Below are 26,421 nucleotides of genomic sequence, written 5' to 3'. Positions count from 1 at the left end.
TATTTATATGGTATAATATATATATATATATATATATATATATATATATATATATGTGTGTGATCAAGGCTGTTTTTGACGGCCGAAACGTGTCATGCCGGTGGAGAGGGAAAAATAAAACCACTTTGAAACTCATCCTTGGTGTCGAGAGATCTGTACCTGAAGAACGTGTGGGGAGCCACTCTCGAAGGACTTTGTTTGTATATATATATATATATATATATCAATTCAATTCACAAAAATCAATATTACATTTCAAAAACTGAAAATACCATAAAATACAATAAAAGCAATTTAAAATCAAGTCTCGTGAATAAGGTCTCTGCGAGACCGAAACGCGTAGAGATGTGTGGCTGGAAATAGCTGTTATGAAATAAAATAACGCAAATCGCATGGAGTTGTTGATCGGCCAGTAACACTCCCAAAAGCGCAACAACGCAACACCGGGAAACTGACACTTTCTTCTTCGTTTGGAAAAGCCGGAATTTTTTATTATTTATTTTTCAAAAGTGAAATGCAAGTGCTCCAAACATCCAGACGCGTTTCGGTGAACCCAGTCGCCTTGCTCACTGGAAAAACATTACATGTGACCCAACAATTTTTAAATTAGCATGCACCAATAAAATGTTGAGAAGTCATGTGACACGAGCATAGCCATGGTAAACAGACTTAACAAACCATTCCTTTCATAATACAAAACGTTGTCAAAAGTGTGCAACTTGATAAAAGTTTTTCCTCACACATAGTGTTAATGTTAATGTTAATGTTATTTGACATTTGTTAAGCGCTCGTACGCCCGGGGGCTTCATGGCGCTGTAGGAAGGAACAGGCGTGGCCATCGGTTGGTGGAGGTAAGGCAGCTTAGTGATGCGCCTGAGAGAAGAGCCAGGTCTTCAGAGAGTGTCTGAAGCTGAGGATGTTATCACTAAGTTTCAGATGAAGAGGGAGAGAGTTCCAGAGGGCAGCTGCAAGATGGTCAAAGCAGCTGCCTCCGAGACGTTTCTTCTTATACGGGGGGATAGTCAGAAGGGCTTTATGAACAGACCGGAGGTTGCGGGAGGGGCTGTATCTTTTAAATAGGTCTCTAATGAAAATGGGACCAATGTCATGTAAGGACTTGAAAAGGATACACCCAGCTTTGAAGGCCACGCGTTGCTCAACCGGAAGCCAATGCAGCTGTTTCAAGCCAGGTCTGACTGATTGCCTCCTAGGGATGTTAAGGAGAAGTCTGGCTGCCTGGTTTTGAACCAGCTGGAGGCGTTTTAGCTCTCCAGTTTGGAGCCCAAGGTATAGACTGTTGGAAAAGTCCAATCTGGACAAAACCAGGGAGATGACGATCTGAGTGAGGGCAGCTAAAGAGAAAAAGCGGGCGTTTTTTTTTATTTTCTTCAGCTGAAAAAAACTGGAGGAAACGACAGCTCCAACTTGTTTTTTGAGGGAGAGGTCCTCACTAATAAAAATACCAAGGCTCTTAACCGAGGATGATTTGGATGGGGGGGCGCCCATGCAGGAGGGCCAGATACTGGGGTTCCAACTGAGGGTGCTCTGTCCAGGCAAGACCAGTTCGGTCTTGCCTGGGTTAAGTTTCAGGTGATTTTAGCTCATCCAGCTCAAGATGTGGGACATGGTGTTTTGGAATTCTACCACAGAGTCCTTGGTGTTCAAAGGAAAGATGAGCTGCAAATCATCGGCGTAATTGAAAATGGTGACCTTAGCGTGCCTGAGGGAGTACAAAAGAGGGCGTAGATACAAATTAAAAAGCAGGGGAGACAACGAGGAGCCTTGAGGTACTCCACAGATGGTAGATATGGTGGGAGCCGTGAAGGAGCCCAGTCTGACCGATTGAGTTCGGTCAGTGATAAATGAGCGGATCCAGCTCAGCGCAGGGCCCCTGAGGCCTGCCTGTTCGACACGGTCGACCAAGATGGTATAGTCGACCGTGTCGAAAGCAGCAGAGAGGTCCAAAAGCACCAGAGCCTGATGGATCCCTTCATCCGCGTTCCGCCTCAGGGTATTCTGCACCGAGAGGATGACCGCCTCAGTAGAATGGCAAGCGCGGAAACCGGCTTGATTAGGTGCAAGATACTCTGATTTTTCCAGGAATGTGGAGATGCTGTCACAAACATGAGACTCCAAAAGTTTGGCGCAGTATGGCAGCAAAGATATGGGCCTGTAATTGAGTGGGTCTAATGGATTGGCTCCTGCCTTTTTTATGAGGGGAATAAGGAGGGCTTTTTTAAAGTTGTTTGGAACTTTACCCTGAGCAAGTGAACCATTCAGCATGGGAAGTAGGCCCCCAGGAATGCTGGTACCCACTTCTTTCAGGATGTAAGGGGGGCAAATGTCATCAGGGGAGCCGGATTTGATCTTAGAAAGAAGTTTAGATAGGTTAGCGTTTTCAATGGGGGGGTAGGAGTCCAGGGTAACAGGGTTATAAAAGGTGTCTGCAAATAAAAGGGGAGGCTGAGTGGTAGGAATGTTTTGTTTAATGGTGCAGATTTTGTCAAAGAAAAAGGAGTTTAATGAGTTACAAAGTTCCTGAGTGGGAACTGTCGGGAGGGAGGTTCTGTCACTGGAACTAAGATCTTCCACGATGTTGAACAGTTCTTTGGATTTATTATGAGCCTTAAGAATTTTTTCCGAAAAATAATCGGTTTTGTGTTTTAAAATAAGCTTTTGGTAATTTTTGCGAGCCTTGCAATAGTTAGCCCTATCTTGTTCTAAATAGGCTATTCGCCATTTGCGCTCCAATTGACGGACCTCAAGTTTATGGGTTTTCAAAAGGGGTGTAAACCACCTGTGGGCGTCATTGGGGCGAGAGCGTGGAAAGTAGGCACAGGGGGCGTACGCGTCCGCTGCCTGGAGTAGCCACCCTGAAAAAGCTTCTTCCATCTTTTCGATGTCCTGATCAAACGGTGGAAGGGAGGAAGTTAATGAACCAATAAATGCGGGGACATCAACATTCTTCCACCTTCTAGTTTTTCCTCCTAGCTTGGGCAGGGGATTTCTACTTCTCCCGGTGGTCATAGTAAAGTTGATCAGATAATGATCCGACCAAATGCAGGGCGTGATAGACTTAATAGCCAAGGAAATGTTTTGGGACCAGATTTGATCTAGGCTATGCCCTTTATCATGAGTTGGAAGGTGAATATGTTGGAAAAGGTTCATATCGAGGAGGGTTTCTTTAAGCGTAGCTGCCTGAGAGTCAGACTCGGCAGAGTCCAGCCAAAGGTTGAAGTCTCCCAGCAACACGATTTTATTATGGGAGATTATCAGAGGGGCAAGTTGTTCAGCTAGGGATGCCGCAAAAGAGGGCATATTTTGAGGGGGGCGATATATAAGGATGAGAAGTAATGATCCAGTATTAGTATCCATTTTAAAGATCAAGTTGTCTGTTCCTAATATGTCGAAGGATGGTAAAGAGGAGACTTTGTGGGTGCTGCGAATAATCGCAGCAACCCCCCGCCTCTTTTACCGGCTGGTCTATCGACATGTAGGATATAGTAGTTTGAGGGAACTGCCGCTAAAATGTCGGGTAAGGAACCCTCGGTAAGCCAAGTCTCAGAAAGAAACAAAAAATCAGGTTGTTCAGCCTGGAGCAAGAGAAAGATATCCAAATGGTGTTTAACCATGGATCTGGTGTTTAGGTATAGGCATTTGAGAATGGCCTCAGAGTCATTGGGAGAAGGATGAGGTACATATGACATAGGCTTAGGAGTCTTGCCGAGAGAGAATTAGGGCTTCAAAATGCCGTGAGTGGCGGCACGCTTTAAAACAAAAGCGGGTGGGGCGGGTCCGGCGCTATCAGTGGGCCTAAGTGACAGCAATGAGGAGGTGGATTATGTGTAATTATGACCAGGGGTTATGGCCCCAGGCCCCGGTCTGCCGCGGACGGGCGCAGACTTTGTGGCCTTAACTTTGTAGCATTTCCTCATTGTTAAACAATTATATCTGTATAAATACATGGGTATAATTTCCTAAATATTCTAAACGTCATAATAAAGGTATCGTGTGCATTTTATAAACTCCTTTGTATGGTACATTTAAAAAAATGTTTAAAATAAAAAAATAAACATGAAGTAGTTCACACAAAAATTCATAGCTGCATAATACAAAAATATTATTATGTGAATTTCAAAAGATTATTATAATCTAATAGTATACATCCCTGACATTTGTACAAATTCTTTTATAGGATATCCCCAATAAAAATGCTAAGACCAAAAACCTAATAATATATAAGCGTTATGGAGATTCACTGACTTCAACAAATAAATTAACAACCCTGTGCCTAAAGTGTCATGTGCATAAAAAATGTTTTTATAGTGGATTTAAAACTATACTATCTTTGACAACCCAAAACATTAAACCTGGGTAATCCTAATGGAAATGTTATGGTACCCCAGCCGGGATCCATTTTAATGGGTTGTAAAGTTGGGTAGGGAGAAGGACATATGAGCTGATTCTTTGCCCAAAAAAATTCCCAAATAAATAAATTTGTAAATTTCATGACAATCCAAAAATAGAAACAGTTTCAAAGGTTATAGGTATACGGTAAAGACCAAAAACATCCAAGGCCAAACTCATGCTTAAATAAATACATAATAAATATGATCAATAATAGTCAATGTACAATATATCCAAACCAGGCGTGAAAGGTCCTTCCGGGATCCTCTCTCCCAAAGTCAGGTGGCGCGCAGATTTGGCGGACCTCCAATGCTGAAAATTTCAATAATCCACAGTTTGCTTATATGCAAGACGCGCACTCAGGAGATTACAGCAGCAGATTTCTTTATTCTTAGTTTACGCTACGCGTTTCAACACCCAACATTTAACCATTCTGCCAGAACCGGTTCTGGCAGAATGGTTAAACGTGTGATCAAGGCACATTGGGTATCGAAACGCGTAGCATAAACTAAGAATAAAGAAATCAGCTGCTGTAATCTCCTGAGTGCGTGTTTTGCATATAAGCAAACTGTGGAATATATATATCTATATATATATATATATATATCTCATTGTTCACATTTGCCCAAAGCTTTAGGTTGCACTCACCACTCAATTCGGCAGCAGCGTCCTGAAACAACATGAAGATTCAATAATTCAGCCTTACGCGTTTCGAACTTAACGTTCTTGTTCACAGGCAAGACGGATGCACACATGCAAGAAACTGCTGCTTTGTGATACCTTTTTATTCTCCTCCAACAGGTCACATGATAATAGCAAAGCATGATGGTAGCAGTAGTTTCACAATCGTGCACATTTTCGTGTCTCAACTGTGCACGCATTGAAATAGTTCTTGCATTTCCGCCTTAAGTATTCAGTTCAATATAGCCATTAATGAGCTCTTTCCAAGTCTTTTCAATCTGTTGCTCAATATACAAAGCCAGTTGTTTGGTCCACAGGGGCCCTCGTGTTTACAAAGTCCCAGGCCCACGTCTGATAGCGCAGGGGTGCAGCCTCACGGCAGGACTGCCGCGTGTAATCTCATTGTTCACATTTGCCCAAAGCTTTAGGTTGCACTCACCACTCAATTCGGCAGCAGCGTCCTGAAATAACATGAAGATTCAATAATTCAGCCTTACGCGTTTCGAACTTTACGTTCTTGTTCTTTTTATTCTACTCCAATAGGTCACATGATAATAGCAAAGCATGATGGTAGCAGTAGTTTCACAATCGTGCACATTTTCGTGTCTCAACTGTGCACGCATTGGAATAGTTCTTGCATTTCCGCCTTAAGTATTCAGTTCAATATATATATTTATATATATATATATATATATATATATATATATATATATATATATATATATATATATATATATATATATTCACTGACAAAAACCATAGGTTTCACACCAGTTATAGTTAGGTGGAAATTTTACTCGCATAAAACCATTGAAATTCCCACGTTATAGTTAGTTGGACTCACTATAACTTGCGCGTGCAATGCACTGCTGATGACGTTACATATTACATCACTCATGACATGGTCAGTGACATCACTCATGACATCACTGATGACATCTCAAATGAAATCACTAATGACAACATCCTTGTGACAAAGTGGCAGACCTCCTATCAGCATAAAATAACCTTTGACACACACATTCGAAAATATAAACTAACATTTTCTTAAAAAAGGAGAAACCAATACCAATTACAACAACTTATTAGGTAATTCCAACATCTACATACACATCTACTCATTCACCAACAGTTCTATATAGTCACTCATGCATGTACTTACTCATCATATGTACTCATACACCTATACATCCTGTTACACACTAATACTCATCCATATAGTTACTCACACACAAATTCACACATGCAAATAAACTATCAAAAAACCATTTACTTGATTATACTGCTATATACACACCACTACACATACTTCTACAGAAACGGAAGCATATTTACTCTCTTAAACAATCAATTATAAAAACACATACTCACTAACCCACCCATACACACAATCATCCACCCATACAGTCTTGCACACATGCTGTCTTCAAAATACATACAAATAGTGAGTCACTCATTCATGCATCTGTGCTCTAAGTAATATCCCCCACCTAACCATACAGACACTGATACTCAAAAAACAAGTAATAACCCATATACACACTCATGTAGCTACTCACCAACCCATGCAGCCACTTATACACAAAGTGAGACACAGATACAGATATTTAAATATTTAAACATTACTCGCTAATATATGTATTCATTAAGATACATTTAATAAGTCAGTTAACCAATCCATTTTACACAAAAAAACATCCATTTAGACATTTATTTACCCATTTATTCTTCCATCAACCTTCAGAAATACATATATAAAAAATATTTATTTTTCAGAAAGATACACATTCACTGGATGATGTCATCAGTGATGTCATTTGATGTCATCAGTGATGTCATTTGAGATGTCATCAGTGATGTCATGAGTAATGTCACTGACCATGTCATGAGTGATGTAATATGTGACGTCATCAGCAGTGCATTGCACGCGCAAGTTATAGTGAGTTCAACTAACTATAACGTGGGAGTTTCAATGGTTTTATGCGAGTAAAATTTCCACCTAACTATAACTGGTGTGAAACCTATGGTTTTTTCAGTGAAAATGAGAGGTTGAATAAAATCTTCCTTACTGCAGCCTGGGGTCCGTGTCTTCATTTCAAGAAGCTGGTGGTATGAAGATTGCGTTGTGTGTGTGTGTGTGTGTGTGTGTGTGTATATATATATATAAACAAAAAGGTTCCTCCCCAGCCTGCTCTGCGTTCGCAGACACCGCCTCCACGCCAACAAGGAAGAGGACCGGACCAGCCAATTCAGCAAGATGGTATTTTATTTCAAGATTTAAAACAGAACCAGCGACGCGTTTCGGGCAGGAAGCCCTTGATCACGCTGCAACATGTTTACAATCAATTATGCTTTTTTATACGTGTATGCAGTGAAATAGACGCCACCCCCTGGTGACGCCCACCATGATCATGTGATTAGTAATAAACAGTAACAACGCACTACCGCTGATACATAGTTGCCATTGCTGAATGAAATGCAATAATTCATAACTGGTTAAATCCAGGAAACCATCCGAATACATATATTCAATTATAATGATATTTCAGCACCATACTTCAATGTTAAAATACGGATGGGAAAATATATCCGTTATGTGCAAATGAGCAATCCAGTATATATAGCAGCAGAAATATAAAGTGCGTGCACAGAAAAGTGCATAAGTGATAAAAAAATGTGATAAAGTGCAAGAGTTGGCGGAAACATATGGAACTACCACTGGAACAGTAATCAACAATTAGGCATCATATCTCGATGTTTATATACATGAATTCATCCCAATCATCTTAATCCATAATTAATTCTATTTAAAAGGTCAAATAGAAAAAGAAGAACCATTTTTTCAAGAAGCTAAAAATGACAATATGTATAAATAGACTTATAATTCATATATATACATACCTACACACACAAACCCACACTCTTGCCCACCACCCCACATACCTGGCCCGTTATATCAATGTGATTAATCCACTGGATTATGAATCACCATGTGCTAGTCAAGGACAATACAAACAATACAAATGACCTCAACTATATACACCCACAACGCAAAAACCCTCACATGAATATGTACAAGTGTGCATACCTGTGCGATTTCATATTTACACTTCATTGTGCAAAACTAAGCCCACGGTCAAAATAATATCAAAAATTCTATACATAATATCCACATAATATTAAAATCACTGTACAATTAAAAGATATCACAAAATTGACTATCATTAAGATGTTGTACGTGATATGTGAATAGCACTGTATGAAAGTGTGTATATAATGATGCCTAGTGCCTAATATTTGCCAAGTAAAGTGCATAAAGTATGTCCCCATAGGTGAGAATCGATGTAACCTTCACCAGTTGTAATTACAGAATATGGGACAAATGCAAGGGACTTCTAATAGGGAACCTAACTAGAAGAACCAGAAACCGGAACACAGATAAAGATAATCTCAGACGCTGGCGGAGCCAGATATATCTACAGAAAATGATGCATCTCCTCAATATTATTGAGCCCGTTAGGCCAACGGCTATCGAGCTCCAATATAAATTTAGACTCCATTTTTCTGAGTTGGGACTCACGATCACCTCCTCGTCTTGATAGTGGAACTGCCCCTATCACAAAATAGCTCAAACAACTGAGGTCTTTGTTGTGCACTCGTTTGAAGTGACGGGCGACAGGGTAAGAGGGGTCACTATGAAGAATAGCCCTGAGATGCTGCAAAATCCGGGCGTGCACCTGGAGCTTAGTGCTTCCAACGTATCTAAGCCCACAGGTGCACGTCAGAACATATACAGCATGATCAGTTTTACAGTTGTAGTTGCCGTTGATGGTTTTGGCAACTTTACTGAACGGGGTATTGTAATGGGTAGTAGTGACTCCGAACTTACAAGCCCTGCAACTGGAGCATTTAAAGAAACCACTGGACGGGCGAAGCCATGGGACTTTAGATTTTAATTCAGGTGCTGCTTTGTCCAGATGGTTGCCCATAGTTTTGGCTCGTCTGAACGTCACAGTAGGAGAAGAGGGCAACCTGGTGTTAAGAATGTGGTCGCTCATGATAATCGGCCAGTGTTTGTTCAGAATTGACCTGATTTTTGTATCTTCTCTACTGAAAGTAGTGATCAGACGTGGGCACTCCAGTTGGGGTGTGGTGGTGAGAGGAGGTTCGGTTTCCAAAGTAGAGTCAGGGAAGAGACTCTCCCTAGATCTAGATAAAGATTTGTTTACTGCTGTATTTAATATCCGTTCGGAGCAACCTCTAGCCCTCAATCTGGCCAAGAGTTCTTCCAAGCAGGCATCAAAATCAGAGGGAGAGCTGCAGATTCTCTTTAATCTAAGGATTTCCCCATAGGGGATTCCTGAGATTGTGTGTTTAGGGTGCATGCTGGAGGCATGCAATGTGGCGTTGCCAGCAGTCTGTTTTCTATGGAGGGTGGTGTTTACTATTCCGTTAGAGACATACACCTCCACATCCAAGAATTGGATACGATTTTCATGGATATGAGCCGTAAAGTGAAGATTAAGCGAATTATCATTGATGTCATCAATAAATCGTAAAGCTTCCTGTTTACTACCCTTCCAGATGATGAAGACATCATCTATGTATCTTAAGAAGCACCTAACGTGCCTATCCATCCATGTTTTGTGGCGAACCCTGAGGACCCGCTCCTCCCACCAGCCAACGTGCAAGCACGCATAGCTGGGAGAGAAGCAGGCCCCCATGGCCACTCCCCTTAGTTGTTTATAAATTTCCTTTCCAAATGAAAAGAAATTGTTGTGGAGGCACCATGTTATCAACCCCACAATCACCTTATTGTGTTCATAGTACTATATATATATATATATATATATATAATTTCTATGGCAAAATGAAACCCCTCATTTTGTTCCTTTTAAATGTATTAAGTGTTACCACTTTATTCCAATCAAGATGACTTCAGGTGTGCCACACTTTTGACATAAGTAAGACTGTTAGCGTTCTAGTTGTTCTTTAGAACACGGTGGGACATTCTGTCATTGGGCTATAGTTTGGCTACATCTGGCTGATATTTGGGCTACATTTGGGCTCTTTTGTGTCTGGTGGCCATCTTGGGAGACTGCATATCAGAATTTTTTTAATGAAATATAAGAGGATTTGAGAAGTCACTCAAAATGTGCCCTAATTTGTCTTTCTTCAGCACTAATCATAATTTCTATGGCAAAATGAACCCCCTCATTTTGTTCCTTTGCAAATTAAATGTTTTAAGTGTTACCACTTTATTCCAATCAAGATGACTTCAGGTGTGCCATACTTTTGTCATAAGTAAGACTGTTAGCGCTCTAGTTGTTCTTTAGAACACTCTGGGACATTCTGTCATTGGGCTATAGTTCGGCTACATCTGGCTATATGGGCTACATTTGTTTTTTTTGTCTCTGGTGGCCATCTTTGGGCTATATTGGGCTACATTGGGCTACATTTGGGCTCTAACATATATATAGCCCAATGTAGCCCAATATATATTTTTTCAAAGTTAATTTTCGTAAAAACCACTGGAGCACATATCTTGAGACATAGCAAAGGCACATCGGGCTACCAGTCCCTACAATTTTGCCAAGTTTGGTGGAATTCCATTCAGCCGTTCAGGCTAAAAGTGAGATTGACCTCCCTATGGAAATTAACATGGGGAAAACACGTTTTGGGACCCCCCTTTTATCTCGGCCCCCGCTTGACGAATCCCCCCGAAACTTTCAGGGAAGGACCGGAGCTCCGCGAGGCAAATTTGAGGAAATTTTCAGGCAGATTAGTCAACCGGCGCCAAAGTTATTCACAATAGAATTTTGAGATTTTGCATTGAAAAAAATCCTAACTATAACTACCTACTGGCGATCGCCAGTAGGTAATATATATATATATATATATATATATATATATATATATATATATATATATATATATATATGCAGAGCAAACTCCGAAGCTACTTCCAATCGCGAAAGATCGGCGAGGCAGGAGACGGACCACAGGATCAAGTAAAGTGGATTTTATTTTCAAGTGTAGGCAGCAATGACGCGTTTCGGGCTCGAAATCCTGAAGTGGAGCCACTTGAGGCAACACGACAAACCGGTACAGACCACTTGAGCGCTTCAAAGTGAACAGTGCTTTATTTCTCGGTATCTGGCAGCACGACGCGTTTTGACCGGGGGAACCCGGTCTTGATCACAATATATATATATATATAAAATCTATTCTTTTATGTCGTTCTGCTGAAATAAAGAGTATTGATTATGTCAAATAGCCTTTTAAACATGCCTCAGGTCTGCCATTGCAATCTGTGTTTGTAGTTTAAACTGTAATTTCGACCAGAGAAAATGAACCTTTTGCCAGACCTAAATCTTCATTTTTAATATCTAAATGTTGCTCCTAGGGTAGGCCCTAAACAGCCCAGAGAGCACGGTGCTTTGAATTTAAAAGGCTGGTCTTTTATGTTTTACATATCCTGGTAGTGAAATACTTTAAAATTCGTTTTTTCACTCTTGCAAGGCCTACCTCTCCCATAATATAACATTGGGTTACCTTATACATTTAATACGTGATAAGTTTTGTTTGGGAGTAGGTAGGAATATCATGTTTGGTGTTTGAGGAATTGTAATTTAAAATCCTCTTCAATGGTAGAGTTGGATTTTTATTCACAATTCTGAAAGTGACACTTTTAGAAAGTTGACATTTTCATGTCCTAAATATTTGGTACCTGCAGGCTGTTTCCTGGATCACATAACTAGATCTAATTGGCAGTTCTCCTTTGTGTATTCTTCCCAGACAGCCACACAATAGAGGGACTCGGTGTTGGCAGGATTGACCATCCTTACTTGATGAGAGGGGCGGAGCTGTCACACTTGCATTTCAAAGACACTGCGTCCGCTTATACAAAGGACTTCACACTAGCCTATTGTGCCTGCAGACATACTGTGACCAGTGCAGGGAGGCAGAAAATGCCAAACACTTCTATAGGGGGAAGATTCCAAAAGTTTCTTTCACTTCAAAGTTGGCACCAGATAAAAGAAGCATTGGCAAAACGAAAAGGTCTTGCCTGTGCAAAATCTATTTGGTTTCTCCATGTTTTTTTCAGCCATGTTTAGCAGCAACCCAGCTGCAGTGCAGCATGGCTAAATGTTTTTAGAAGTGATATGATGCTGTCAACACTGTTCACTTTATATTGGTTTATATTGCTGCACAGCAGCCACACAGCTGTTCAACATGGCAAAGCAAAAACATTTGAAATCTCTCTACTAGTTGGATTTGTAATGTTTTTAAGCTATGTTCTACAGCTGAAAGTAAAAACAAATGCTGAAACAATCCAGCCTTGACTGTGTGATAGCACTTATTTTTTACACTTTAAGTTATGATGCACAGCAATTGGGGTGCTGTAGAAAACTGCTCAAAAGAATTTGGCAAAGCTACTAGATCTTGCATCGGCATAGAGCAGTGCCAACGTTATCACCGCACCTGCCAGTGAGCTCGAGGGAGACTGTCTTTGAAAAGATTGTAGTTGTAAAACATTGCCTTCCTCAAAGTTTCTTGCGTGTCCAGCAAAGCTCAGATAACAATAATAATGTCACAATAACTCTGGTAGTTAATAATTCTGCTGGTGAGGGATGAAATATTTGTTGCACAGAGGATTATTAGTTCTGCTGAAAAGAACGTGTATTATGCAAATCCCACTAATGTATGTTATGTAAATAGCTCAGTGGGTTACTGCTTTTGTCACAGAGATCCTTTTGTTATTTTCACTTCTTAAGTTACAACCCTGACATAGCATATTGAGCTATGAGCGGTCATCAAAGAGCGCACACAAACTGCAAGGTCTTGTTTAAAAAACTATTGTCCGCAGCCTTTCATTACCCTTATTTTAGTAAAAAGGTTTGGTTAGAAATAGATTATTAATAAAGGCAACCCCAAGCACTGCTACTTTTGAAATCTCTGCTTCTCGGAACCAAGCACAGAGTGCGCACCAGAATGGGTGACATGTCCCTCCTACACCCTGTAGTCCTCATTGTTTTATGTAACATTTCGTACACAGTGATTTACCAAATTAGGATGAATTGTCCCGGTATGATGTGTAAAGTGCTCTGACAGCCTGCACTGGGATGAGTAGGGCTATTAAACAAAGGAAAAATATGTGAGAGAAGGTGTAGGAGAGTAGGGTCTGCAATCCTATGATCACCCCAGATTTTTGCTTTTTGCTTCACTGGTTTACGACTTCTCTGGCTGTGGGCCTGCTAATCAGACCCACAGCCTTGCTGTTCTCTCACTAAATTGACACGTGTACCTTAGGTGCATTTACCAATTGAGACTGGGCCACCTTATCAGACCCTGTAACTCAGGGCATAGGTGTACCCAGGGCCTACCAGGGGCTGCAGCATGTATTATGCCACCCCTGGCTGGCCATCTAAATCTGACACAACTGGCTGGGGCAAGGTGGTGTAATCGCACTTTTGCTGTAGATATAGTATACCTATATCTAACCCTAAAATGGACACATAGATTCCTATCAGTCACTCCTATGGCAGGCCTTGACAATCCTGAAGGCAGAGTGCTTGGAATCATGTGAGATGGTGCTCTGGCATGAGCTGAGCCCGTTTGCAGCTTGCGGAACCAAGTCCTAATAGCAGTTCCATGATAGCGCATACCATATACTATTAAGTGCATTATAATCCTCGCGGTTATATGCCAACTCTGGTATCGCTTTATCAAAACATGGGTGTCATACAAATTGGAATACTAACCCCTCGCCAATTCTGGCGACGGGGTTAGCATTCCACCCTTCTGTGTGTAACTGTGAACCCCGGTTAAAGTTAACTCGAGCCTCAGCATCACAAAATGGATGCTGCCACCACAGACACAAGTCTGACCTCCTGCTGCTGGGAGTCCTTCCAGCGAGGAGAGCTTGGACAAAGGGTTTCCTGTCAGGGGCGGTGCTAGCACCATCCCAGACAGGGTTTTGTGTATCCTGGGTAGGCAGGGCTCAATAGGAAGGTGACTGCAAGTGGCACCCCGGTGCTCACTATGCATAGGCCGGCTAGAACCAGTTCCAGGGGCACACCAGCCCCTGAGCTGGGGAAAGTCCGGCATGGGAGAGGGGTGTAACCACCCCCCTTTCTGGTCCCACCCATGGGCAGGACCTAGTCCCGTACCAGCCCCTTTCTTTAGTAAAAAGGTGGATGCGGGGACCCTTCCAAATCAGATTATCTTTGACTCCTGAAACTACTTTCTACGAAAGGAACTCAAGACTTCTTCTTAAGATTTCTCCCTTGTTACTAAGGAGTAGTCACCCTTCAGCAGCAGGCACCAACTAAGTCTTTTGTGGTTTGCTGAAACGTCCTTCCTCCGGAACCAGACTGACCCAGCACGACGAGACCCGGACTCCCTGCCCTCTCTGACCTCAACCTGCCTCTACAGCACAGCTGAGAACCGTAGGTGCGACGAGACCAGAGGACCTGGCGACCATCAGAACCAGCACGACACTGACCTAGCACGACCACCGAGGGACCCTCGAGTGGGTGCATTGGGGTAAGAGAAGCCCCAACCCCAAGCAGCACGAGCACCGAAGACCAGCCCCCCAGCATCCTCCAGAACTGCGTGGGGCCCCTTTTGCTTCTATGTCGCTTGCCACGTTGTCCGGTCACTTGCCCGTTGGCTAGTGACCCTCCAGACGACGTCCTATGTTTGTTTCACCGCTGGTCTAGCTCCTCTAGACTGGCCCTAGTCTCCTCCTGAAGGGGACCTTCCTCGGACCCTCCTGGTCCACTCCAGACGCCATTTTGAGTCCACCGCGTGGGCTTGCATTTGCCAAGAGTTGTTGCTCCAATCCTGGGTCCAGCAACGTCGACAGCAGATACCTTCGTGGGACAGCTCGCACCTCCATCCTGGTCGCCGACAACGCCTCCTGGTCCGAGAGACAGCAGAGCCCAGCGTCGCCCACTCACCTGGTCGAGGTGACTTCGTCCGGTGCCATCCTGGTGCCCATCTAATCACTGGCTAGTGATTCAGAACTTGGTCCCCTCTGCTTACAGGTATCCTTCATCATCGATCCAGGCTTGGATCACATCGAACTTCATCACTGGTCGCCTGCCAGCAACTTCTTCTTTCAGGCTCCATAGACTGCAACGAGGATTCCCAACGTCTTTTCAGCCCTATGCAGCCGCAGCCCCTGGGCTAGGTAACCTGAGCATTTCGGTGCTCCAGCATAGCTTAACTATCTAAGTGTCCAGATCCTTTTTCGTTTCAGCTCTACCTAGTCGGATTCGTCCGATAACACTAACTTTTTGAAATCTAGCATCCATAGTGAGAGTGCACACTCTGCACCCGATCTCCCTAGGCCTCCTGCTCGTAATCTGAAGGTTCAGTAGTCCAGTCCTAGCGATCCTAAAGCCTTTGAGACTTGTTACTTACCTGCTAGTATTTCGCATTCCACTTTTAGAGTATATGGTTTTTCGTGCCCCAATTTGTGTAAATTGTGCGACTTTCAGTATTTCGTTAAGGGCTTTGTATTGTGCTTAGCGCCCTGTCCTCATAAAGAGTCCAGGGCTGTTGTGTTCTAAATAAATATCCTTTTATTTTCATAACAACTTGTGTGGTGTCCTTTCACTTGGTGTTCAAGGGGTATATGTGATGGTATAACAGCTGGCTTAACACGCCCTCTAGAGTTTAGCCTAAAGACTGCTCTTGTCCATGCTACTAGGATAGCTGGTCTATCAGGTTGACTTACAACCAATCATCAATAAGGGTTGTTTGGACTGATACATAGTGATCACTAGAATAGTGAGCACTGCATATCAGGCCAACTTCTCACAGAAGGAAACTGTTGGAAAGTTGTAGTCTGGGAATCCGTCATTGGGCGCATTGGGGGCGCCAACAAAGAGTGTAACACCAGACGGCAGCATTGCTACAGCCGCCCTAGTGGTGTTGTTTCAGGTAACATTTTTACCTGTTTAATTGTTCACAACACATACGTCCACCAAATAGTATAAAACATATGTTTTGACGTTGGAAGAATGTTTAAGGCTGTGTGTAAATAATGAAGTGGGTTTGTCGGCTCATGTTTGTGGTTCTAAGGAAAGCAGTAATGTGTGTTGTCTAGGTTTTTATGGCATGGTGCTACTAGACATGTTGCACATACTGAGGCTGTTGCTCAGTTTTGAAAGTGGTGTAGGCTACACCTTTTGGCTTGCCATTGGGTGTTATTATTTAACGGATTTGGTACTCTGACTCGCTGACTGTAAACCGAAAGATCATTCGACATTCACTAGAGAGTTACAATAAGCAATAACCAACAGTGTTTTGAAGAACCTTGACATGAATTTTTGTTTATCACCCCCACAGAATGAGCATGCTCCTCCTCCCTGTAGGCCTGTTTGAAGGATTATATTTCAACCTTGCAGTGCTTATTTAGAGCCAGTGGTTTCAGATGCTCAACACCAGTACCCAGTTGTCCACACCGGTGCTTGTGATAGTCTGCCTCTAGGTAGCTCGGTCTGGCTAATTTAAAGATGACCACAAGAACAGTCAATTATTAATTCAATATACATTAAAAATGTCTATTACTTGCTTCCCAAGTCATTCTTTGGGGGCCTGGAATAGTCTGAATTGTCACACTTGTAGGAGTTAGTAATTGTGGTGTCGCTATCATTGGCAGCATGGCAAGTGCAATAAATGATGCAAGCTGCAATGGCCTCCTGACAAGAGCCTTGGCACTTCATTATTTACAAAGTAAGCACTGCAGCCTCGTAAACTGGAGTATAGGAGGGGCACGAAGAGGCTCCATTCTTGTTTCAGTGTAAACACTATCACTTTGAAGTCACAGACAAAGAGAGTCAGCAAATAGAAAGCAAGGAATTGTGAGTTACAATCCACAAAGCCAAAGGTAAGCAATGGGCGAAATGCATTCCGTGAGAGGCTTCCTGATTTCCCCCAAGATCTCTACAACAAACCAGACAGCTGTGCTGTCTTATAGGCTTCGACCTAAAATGGAGACCCTCAGACCTACTCTTCAGTGCACTACTGCACTTGTGGATGCGACGACTGTTTTGCTGCCAGAGGACAGCTCTACTCCTTTATGCCTACCCTGCTGTCTGACAAGGAAGAATGGACCTACAACCCCATTCCAGGCTACCCGATAGTCCACACAGTACAATAAGGTTTAGGAAAAGGAAATGGAGCTGCTTGATCCCTACTGCCCTTTGCTGGTGTGCGTTTCCGATCGCCATGAGAGGCCTCCTAGGTCCCTGAACCATTGGTGTGGCATTGGTTGAGCTCCTAGAAGAAACGGTGAAACCCTAATGTTTTGGGCTCTACGCAACTGTGAAGGGGTCCGTTCATGCCAAGATCTTGCCACCAGTGCCTTCCGCCAACATGAAGCTCCAGTGAACCTGACTTTTCTCTTTGCACTACAGTGATCGCCAGTGATGATAGTCACTGCAGGATTTGCACTTCGGCTTGCAGCATCGACATCCCGAGGGTGTCCAGCAATACGTAGCTCCAGCACCAACCGTCCACAACACTCTCCAGCATCTTTGCTCTACAGTGATGACTATCCGTAATATCTGAAAGAAACAGGTTAGTATTCGATTCCTTACCTTAGAGTATCCCCAGGCGTCAGACTGGATCCGCAAACTTTTGCGTAGCAGTACCCTTACGCGTCCGTAGGCGTCATCAGCGGCTCCGCTTCGTTGGCGCCGGGATGGCGTCGCCGGAGTACTTAGACACCGCTCTCGTGCGCTGATGTCAGTTCTTCTTTTTTCCGCGCCAACCGCGCAGATCCGGAAAAAGTGGTACCCATAGTCAATTTTTGACTAACCTTTTTGATCCCTTTTGATCCTTTAGGAAGTCTTTCGACTCCGAACGGTGCCGGTAGGGATGCCTGGATTTAAACCCTGTGAGGACTGCGACCGACTGATGTCGGTTACCGACCCTCACCGCCGGTGCCTTCACTGTCTCTGCTTCGACCACGATGACAAGGCCTGCCCCGACTGCCGAGCCCTGATGTCAAAAGCTAGGCGGGAGCGGTCCCGCAAGCGGCTTGAGCTCCGGCAGTCGGCCTGCGCCCCGAGAGGTCCCGGTCCGGACGGAGGTCGAGGGACCGGTCGCGGGGTCGGAGCCATCACAGCTCCGGGAGTCACCATCGGTCTTCGGGCTCGAAGTCGTCAGGTAATCACAAGAAGTCGAAGAGACGTCATCGCTCTTCCAACTCCCCCCGACGCTCACGCGACTCGGCCATGGGTTCGGGTGACACCGCCCACACGGCCCAGTCGGAGTCGCGGGCGCCGCGGCCTGGTTCATACCCTCCGGTCCCTGTGCAGTAAGCGACGCCGGAGGAGATCGAGCGCTTCCTCATGGCCATGAGGTCCCTCTCTCCTCCAACAGGTTCCGGGGCGCCTTCGGGCCCAGCGGACCCGTCGCGGGGCCCCAGCGAGTCGGGGGCTTCGGCCCGACGCCAGCGGGATCCGGATCCGGGTCATCGCCGGTTGACCTGACGACCTCACCGGCGCCGATCTCTAGGGTGTCACTTCGGGCGCCACCGTCCCCAATGCCTCCCTCGATCCGGCGTCAGAGCAGCGCCGTTGGGCGCCGCTCTCGACGCCGCTTGGAGAGTTCTACTTCAACAAACCGGCCCCATCCTTTGACAACCCTGATTATCAGGAGATGGGAGATGAGGTGTATTGGGAGGAGTCTGAGGACCCTATGACACGTGATTGTCAGTCCCAGCAGGACTGAACAGGTAAACTTGGGGATGCCAGTGGCTCGGACACTTCGCCGGACACTGGTTTTGTCTCACCTTCTACCGTGGCTACGGAGGAGGGGGCAACCTACAGTGTGGTGCTGACGCGGGCGGCCAGGGCCATGGGCCTTGAGCTCCCCGTCGCGGGCGTGACTTACTCACTGAGGTCCTTAAACCGCAGTCAAGCTCGGCTGAGCCTCTGCTGCCGTTAAATGAGGCCTTGACTGACCTTCTTTTGGGCACTTGGTCCAGGCCCGCTACAGGTAGGGTGTGGTTGCTACTCCCACTACTCCCACTACTTCCTGGTACCCAAGAAGGGCAAAGGGGGCCTACGTCCTATCTTGGACCTGCGGAACGTCAACGGCTTCCTCCGGAAGGAGAAGTTCAAAAAGCTGACACTGGCTCAGGTCTTAGCTGCCCTGGACCCAGGAGACTGGATGGTAGCGTTGGACTTGTAGGACGCTTATTTCCACATTCCCGTCCTGCCGGCCCACCGGCACTTCCTGCGGTTCACGGTAGGCCACGAGCACTTCCAGTTGGGCTGCGGGCCCATTCCACTCGGGCCACGGCAACTACCACTGCCCTGGGCCGGGGAGTCCCTTTGCAGGACATCTGTCAGGCAGCTACGTGGGCCTCGCTGCACACGTTCGCAAGACACTACTGCCTGGACAGCAAAGTCCGGATGGATGGCTTCTTTGGCCATTCCGTCCTCCAGGACTTTCTGGTGTGATTATTGGTTCGCAGACCCACCACCGGGGTTGGTATTGCTGGGGTATCTATTCTAAGGTAAGGAATCTAATACTAACCTGTTTATTTCAGATGAACAGGTTACTTACCTTCGGTAACTATATATCTGTAAGAAACAGTAGTTAGTATTAGATTCCTTACCGCCCCACCCATCCTCCCTGTTTCTGCGAACCGATATCTAGGGTTAAGGTCATCCCCTTTCAGGGCCCTAGTTTCAATGGCACCAGTGTTGGTTTTTTACATGGCTCTGCGTTTTTGCCGCGGAAAAGCTGTGTATAAGAACTGACGTCAGCGCGCGAGGGCGACGTCTAAGTACTCCGGGGACGTCATCCCGGCGCCAACGACGCCGACGACAGACGCGGAGCCGCAGACGACGCCTACCGACGCGCAAGGGTACAGCTGCGCAAAAGTTTCCGGATTGACGCCTGGAGATATTCTAAGGTAAGGAATCTAATACTAACTACTGTTTCTTACAGATATATCGTTACCGAAGGTAAGTAACTTGTTCGCCTAGCCTGCTCTTCGAGCTACAGCAACAATCAACTACTGTGTTCTCCCTGCTCCTAGCAGCCCCCTCCACCACGAATGGAACTCTTCGAGCTGGACATTAGAAGGTTGTTTTTCAGTAGTGCTAACATGATCCTTATATCCGACCTATGTCCAATCGCGGTCGGCATGATCTTGTGACTTCCATACAGTATTCCAAGTGTCACATTATGCTTTTTAGGTACTATTCTTACCATAAATCTTTTTAACTGCTTATCTCTGGTTCTACTGATTGGATTTTTTTCATTTTGGTGTCTATTTATTAAAATTTGCTTTAATTTTCCAAATTGATGTGGGATTTTTCTTGTGTTGCGTTTTCACTTTATTACTGTTTGTGTGCTGTATACATACTTTACACATTGCCTCTAATTTAAGCCTGACTACTTTTGTGCCAAGCTTCAGGATGTTTAAGCACAGGTGAATTTAGTCACTTTGGTTTTTCACCCTACCAAGGGTTGTTACTGTTGCTTGAGAAGGGCTCACACACTGCGGAGAATGTGTACTTAGCTCAAACTTGAAATATTGGAATGCTTCATTATTTAGTCTTCAGACCTGCCTATAATAACTATAGCTTTTTAGCTTCAAAATGAATTGTTTGTCCTACTTATTTTCAATAAAACATGCCGAGAAGGCGAATCCTCCGTAAAGGGCTGGTGTTAGGACAACAAACAGCTCAGCCTTGATAATTATTTGTATCACAATAATTGTAAATATCTGGTTGGAATGTTGCCTATAAGGATTTACGATTCTATTTATCCTGCTTTCATTTCAAAGTTCAAGAATTATTTTAATTTATTTTTAATTACTATGATGGTTGCACAGAAATAATTTCAATTACTGAATTGGACGCATCAGGCAATCTATAATCGCCATTAATTCTCTATTTCAGTTCTGCTACAGCTGGCCAGTGATGCCTTACCAAATGACGTCACCTTGTCTTTGGCCTATCTACTCGCATTGCCACAGGTATGTTTGTATTGCAATTCTAGGTCGGCTTTGTCGTTTAAAAGTGATCAGTTTATTTTATGCAGGAGACTCTTTCATTTGGCCTTTAAAATAAAAATATTCCTGATAGCCTTTACTTCATTAAGAAGGGTGTAGCTTAGGGGATCTATGAGGCTGCACTGAGATGAAGCGCACTGAGTCCTTAATCCTTTATTTTTAATTTTTTAAGCCTTCTATTTTCTTGTTTCCCCAATGAGCATAAAGTGCAATTGATTATTGGTTATTGAAAGTGTAAAGAGTAAAAACGTGCCACAGGAACTGTGAAACTGTGCTACTTTTAGGATAGGAATAACCTTAATAAATTGATATAAAGTAATGTTCCTTTACATTGACTGTGAAATTCTGTTGAAGGATGTGTTTTAATAAAGTTTTGCAAGACCGTATGCTTGTTGGGTGGAATCAGGACTGTGGATGCTAGAACACACTTGTAAGACATAAAATGGAGAAAAAAATTGAAATTGAGGTGTTGCACCAAAGAGGTACATTCATTTAAAGTGAAGCCTGAAAGTAGTGATTTAAGCTGAGTAAATCTCCAAAATTCTAAAGGATACTTATCCCTCCAGATTCCTCACCAGACACTAGACTGGATCTGGAAAGGTAGAATTGTGTTTTTCAGTGCTGGAAGGTGGTGACATGGCTCCAATTGACTCTGGCATTCCATCGGATGCTACTTCACGAAACCCATATATATTTCCATTCAGAGTTCTGACATCCATTTCCTTTTCCTGATAGGGTGCTACTCCTTGCAAATTCCCCACCTCTTAAATGCCTTCTAGGTGCCAGACTGGATCCAGAAAATTTGAAACAGCTGTCCTACTGCTCGTAGGTGGCGCTCGACTCCGTCTCGGTGCAGGACAATCCCATACATTACATCACTGGTGCAATTGAAGCACCACCCTGGCATACCAACGACATTCACTTTATTTTCTGCTCTTACCAACGGAGATCTGGAGTGCTATCCTCAGAATGCTTTTTTGTCTTTAAGAAATGTTTTTCCACAGATCTGTAGGATTGTCACCTTCACAAAATCCGGGTTCAAATAGGTCAAATTTTGCCATTAACAGCTATCCATTTCAGATCCGCCTGTAGTGTCTGGCACGCAGGTGAAAAATGTCAAATTGATTTAGGAGAAGGAGGCCAAGCTGTTAATGAATCAGGCCGTGGACACCCACTGCGCTCGATGGCAGTCCAAATCCCGACTACGCTTCAAATTCACCCACTCACTGTCGACTAGCAAGTCAAGGAACAGATCGACAGAAACACTAAGCATAAGAGGGGAGATTGTTCAGCATTGAAAAGTTGCTGATGTTCTTGCGGTAGGGCCTTGGGCCTGTGACCTAAAGCCTCACTCGGGCCTAAGTTTTGACCATAAAGCCGGAACTCATTGACATCACTCTGTCACTGTTACACATGGGACAGTGCCCCAAGCACTGTAGGAAAGACATGAACATGTTCTTAAACTTTCCGACAATCTTCTCTATTTCCAGCCTCTTACAGGAGACCCCAGAAACGAGAGGGAATGATTGTACTCTGCAAATCAGGACGACGAGGAAGCTTTTTCCAGCTAAGAGCTCTTTAACTCGCTGCATCACCCTCCTCATGTGTATCACAAAGAGGATGTCAGATACTGTGAGTGGCCAATAAAGAAAGAGGAAGGCGGTGAAAGAAGGAACCTGGAAGACGCAGAGAGCTGGATTGTAGTGAGGAGAAGGGAAGAACCAGTCACATCTCGAAGACGTGCTACGGAGCTCTGCCCAGGTTCGGGGAGTGCAGTTTTGAGGGGATGGAGGGGCATCCTGTCACCCGAGCGGAAGATCCCATGAACCAGGAGGAGACTCCTGGAGGCCACTGACTCTGCAACTCGCACAGCCACGCTCTGGGAGGAGCGTGCCTTGCACAGGTATATGCGCACCTCTGAGAACTCAGAGAGAAGAAGGTTGCTCAGCCTGAGATCTCTACTCTCAGAAAAGGGATGTCATACTCCAGGCGATTTCATATAGAGCTAAAATGGGGCTCATGGTCTTACAAATGGCAGAACTGCTGAGATCGGGATTATGTTTTTTTATATTCTATGTAAATTGAGATAGTCTTTCACGTTCTGCTAATTCCTGACTCAGTGAAAGTATAAGTGTGACAAGCCAAGCACTTACCTATGTTCTCTTTATTTTGAGGGGGAAATGTATGCCTTCCTGATATCCCATCATCTAAAGAAAAACCTAGGAGAGAGAAAAGAAGAGGAAAGCCTGGTTATTTTCTTTACTGGGCCTATTATCAACCCTTTTTGGATCTGCCTATTGTGTCCTGTGCCATGTAATACACTGACTATGGCCCCAGTGCTGGCCACTGGTACTGTCCAACTTCCACTTTCTCAAAGTTCCCAGCCCCTGGTGCTGATTAAGACCTTCTTCCAGTTGAGGCTTCCTGAACCATGCTTCCTCTGATGCACCTCTAGCCCCATAGTTCCACAGGGTACTCCTCCTGGACTTACATAAGCAGGCACCCTCTTGGCCTTCTCCTAGTGCTCTTTCGCTGCTCGCTGACCACCCTTCCTCAACCCTGTGCTTCCCCAAGACCAAGGCCATCCTTATGTGTCTTTGTTGCTAGGCATACAGATGAATACTTACTAGCTGAACAACCTATTTCATCAGACTTGGATCATATCCAGATGCCTGATTGGGCTACAGGACAATGATGAGAGAAGTGAGGTGGGTAATTTACTTCTTTATGTGAACACTTATGCTGCTGACCATCTGGCCCTGAAAATCACAAGTGGCCCCTCAATAGTAATGACATAATTTAAAGACCTCTTCAGAAGTTTGACCAAGAAGTTTGCTTGTCCATGAAAAGAAACAAGTCAAGCATCCTCACAGAAATGTGCAAGAATTATCCTCAGCCTCCGAGCTAATGCTTTCCTTCAATGAGACATTAATGGAGTCTTTCCTAGTAGGGTGGGGCAAATCTACTTCCTAACCTCAGTGAGCTGTCAGGCATTGTCTCCTGCTTGGGGACCTAAAGTTCTTGACAACACATTTGTCATCCGGGAGCCTGGTGGTGCAGGTGTCATCCTGCGCCAGCAAAACCCTGCCTTTTTTAATACAGCTTCTCCGGATCGTGAATGAAAAAAGATCGAGGCCATCGGAAAGAAAGATTTCTCATCAGGGAGCCTCACCCTCTGTTCCTCAAATGTGACTTTAGTCCTGGCTTATCTTTTCCCATGGTCTGTGGCAAATGGCAAGGATGTTTTACCTAATCTCCCTTTCCACATCAGAAGCAATTTTGCAGAAGTTGAATTATATTTGAGATTTTGCAGAAGTCTGGGGATTTGTTTGGCCGATGTGGTCAAACAAATTCCCAGGTCGAGTTTGGACACTCTAGATACAGTAGCACCTTCAATGGGCTCCTACCTAGCCAGAGTTCCACAGGATTTTCAAGGAATGTCGTGATAAACAGAATCGTCAGGCAATTTGATAGTTCCTGTGTGTTTGGTGAGAAAGCTAATTTGGCCCTTAAAACACTCAAGTGGAGAGTAGGTAACATATGTGCACTTGTTTCACCAGGAATGCATCATATTTTGTGTGGTTTCTTCAGGAACACCCCTTTGACAGCACCGACCTTCCCATCCATACCAGCATCTGAACCAATTCCTGCTCCACTTCAGGGGTCTAGTGGCTCAGGGTCTGTCACTGCCAGAAAAAAACTCCCCCCCCCCCCTTTCTCCGCCCCACTCTCAGAACTTATTTAGCTCACTCCTGAGCTATCGCTTGTGGGATGAGGGATGTCTTACTACCTTCACCCATAATAGTGGATTATCACAACCAATTTTTGGGAATTAGTTGAGCATGAGTACACCCTCCTTTGCAGGAGTTTCCTCCACCATCTCAGACCCTTGTCCCCTTTGCCACCTCAGCCAAGTATGCCTGCATTCTGCAGCAGGATGTCTTGGTCCATCTGAGGAAGGGAGCCATGGAACTGGCTCAAGAGAACGAGATATGGGAGGGATCTTACTTACATTATTTTCTTGTCCCCAAGACAGACAGTGGTCTTCCTCCCATTCTCAATCTTTGGGTTTTTAATGTTTTCTTCCGCAAAGAGAAATTCAAGATGCTGTCTCTTGCATATGTTGTGCTTCTAGTGGTGGGAGATTGGATGGTGTCTCTCGACTAGCAGGCACTTGTTTTCATATACTGATTCTACAGTTAAACTGGAACTGGTTATATCTGATTTTTTTGCTGGGCTCTATCCACTGCCAAATCTGAGCCCTCATGTTTGAATTAACATTGGCACCACAAGTCTTTGCCAAGGTGATGCTTGTGGTTGCAGCACATGTTCTCAGGTTGGGGCAATCTGTATTCCCAGGGGGAGTAGCCAGAAAATTAAAGACCCCCCTCCCTTGAAACATACTTCTAAAAACACAGTGCAAGCAAAGCGAGTAAACCTGACCTTCCTCAGAAGAGTGCCTTTCACCCATCTATCCAGTTATCTTCCATCTGTTCATCCATCTCTCTCTACTTCCCTTCCGCTTTCCATTCATCCAGCAATTGAAATTCTATGTTACTGCTCCAATTCCTGGGACAACCAGTGTCAAAAGGTGTATTATAAAACATGCAGGGCCCATCCTTCCACTGGCCTTTAACCCATCCATCCTTTCACTTTTTTTCCAACTGTTAAAATTCTTCCATTCATTCACCGGTTCACCAATCGAGCAATTCACTTCCATTCACCAGTTTACTCTTTCATCTATCAATCCTTTCATCCTGCTGTTTATCGATTCATTCTTACATCTTTTAACTTATTTTCACATTTTTTACTAATTTCCTGTCATTAATACCTTCTGTTCACCCTCCTTCCTCCTACTATTCCTTTTTTCTCTCATCCTTACTTGTTCTGTCTTACCCCTCTCTCTATCTTTCTCCTTATTTTCATTATTTCTCTTTCTTCGTTCACCTCACTGTGCATACTATGTCAGGCCTCCAGCCCTCTTTCATTGCATTTCCTGCAGTATTGTTATGTGCAACTTCTCCTCTGAAAATCTGCTGACAGAAGAGGCCCATAAACAACTAGTACACCGTTCAGCAGACCATCGGGCCCACTGGCATCCCCAGCTTAAGCTGCTGGAGTTGGGGCTCACTACGCTACAGTGTTTTCCCTCATCTTGACACACCTAGCGCTGGGCGTTGTCTTTGCTGTCCAACTTGGGGTTCTCAATCAACCTGCCCATGTCACATCTGGAACCCTATCAGTGGCGCCAAGGGCAATGGACACAACCTTTCTCAAGACTT

At 44.3% G+C, this 26,421-nt stretch overlaps 1 protein-coding gene across 1 annotated transcript in view; it reads left to right on the top strand.

The window, feature by feature from the left end:
* LOC147659337 (NBAS subunit of NRZ tethering complex-like) overlaps window positions 1-21,576 on the top strand; it is a 485,327-nt gene extending 463,751 nt beyond the window's left edge. Inside the window, exon 16 of the mRNA XM_086951835.1 lies at window positions 21,027-21,576. Within this exon, the coding sequence (XP_086807961.1) occupies window positions 21,027-21,238 (212 nt within the window). The 3' untranslated portion in view covers window positions 21,239-21,576. The remainder of the gene's footprint in view (window positions 1-21,026) is intronic.
* The last annotated feature ends 4,845 nt before the right edge of the window (window positions 21,577-26,421 follow it).

Source organism: Lissotriton vulgaris, unplaced genomic scaffold (genome assembly GCF_964263255.1).
Source record: "Lissotriton vulgaris unplaced genomic scaffold, aLisVul1.2 SCAFFOLD_1875, whole genome shotgun sequence".
Classification (NCBI taxonomy): domain Eukaryota; kingdom Metazoa; phylum Chordata; class Amphibia; order Caudata; family Salamandridae; genus Lissotriton; species Lissotriton vulgaris.
This window is presented reverse-complemented; position numbering and strand designations above follow the sequence as displayed.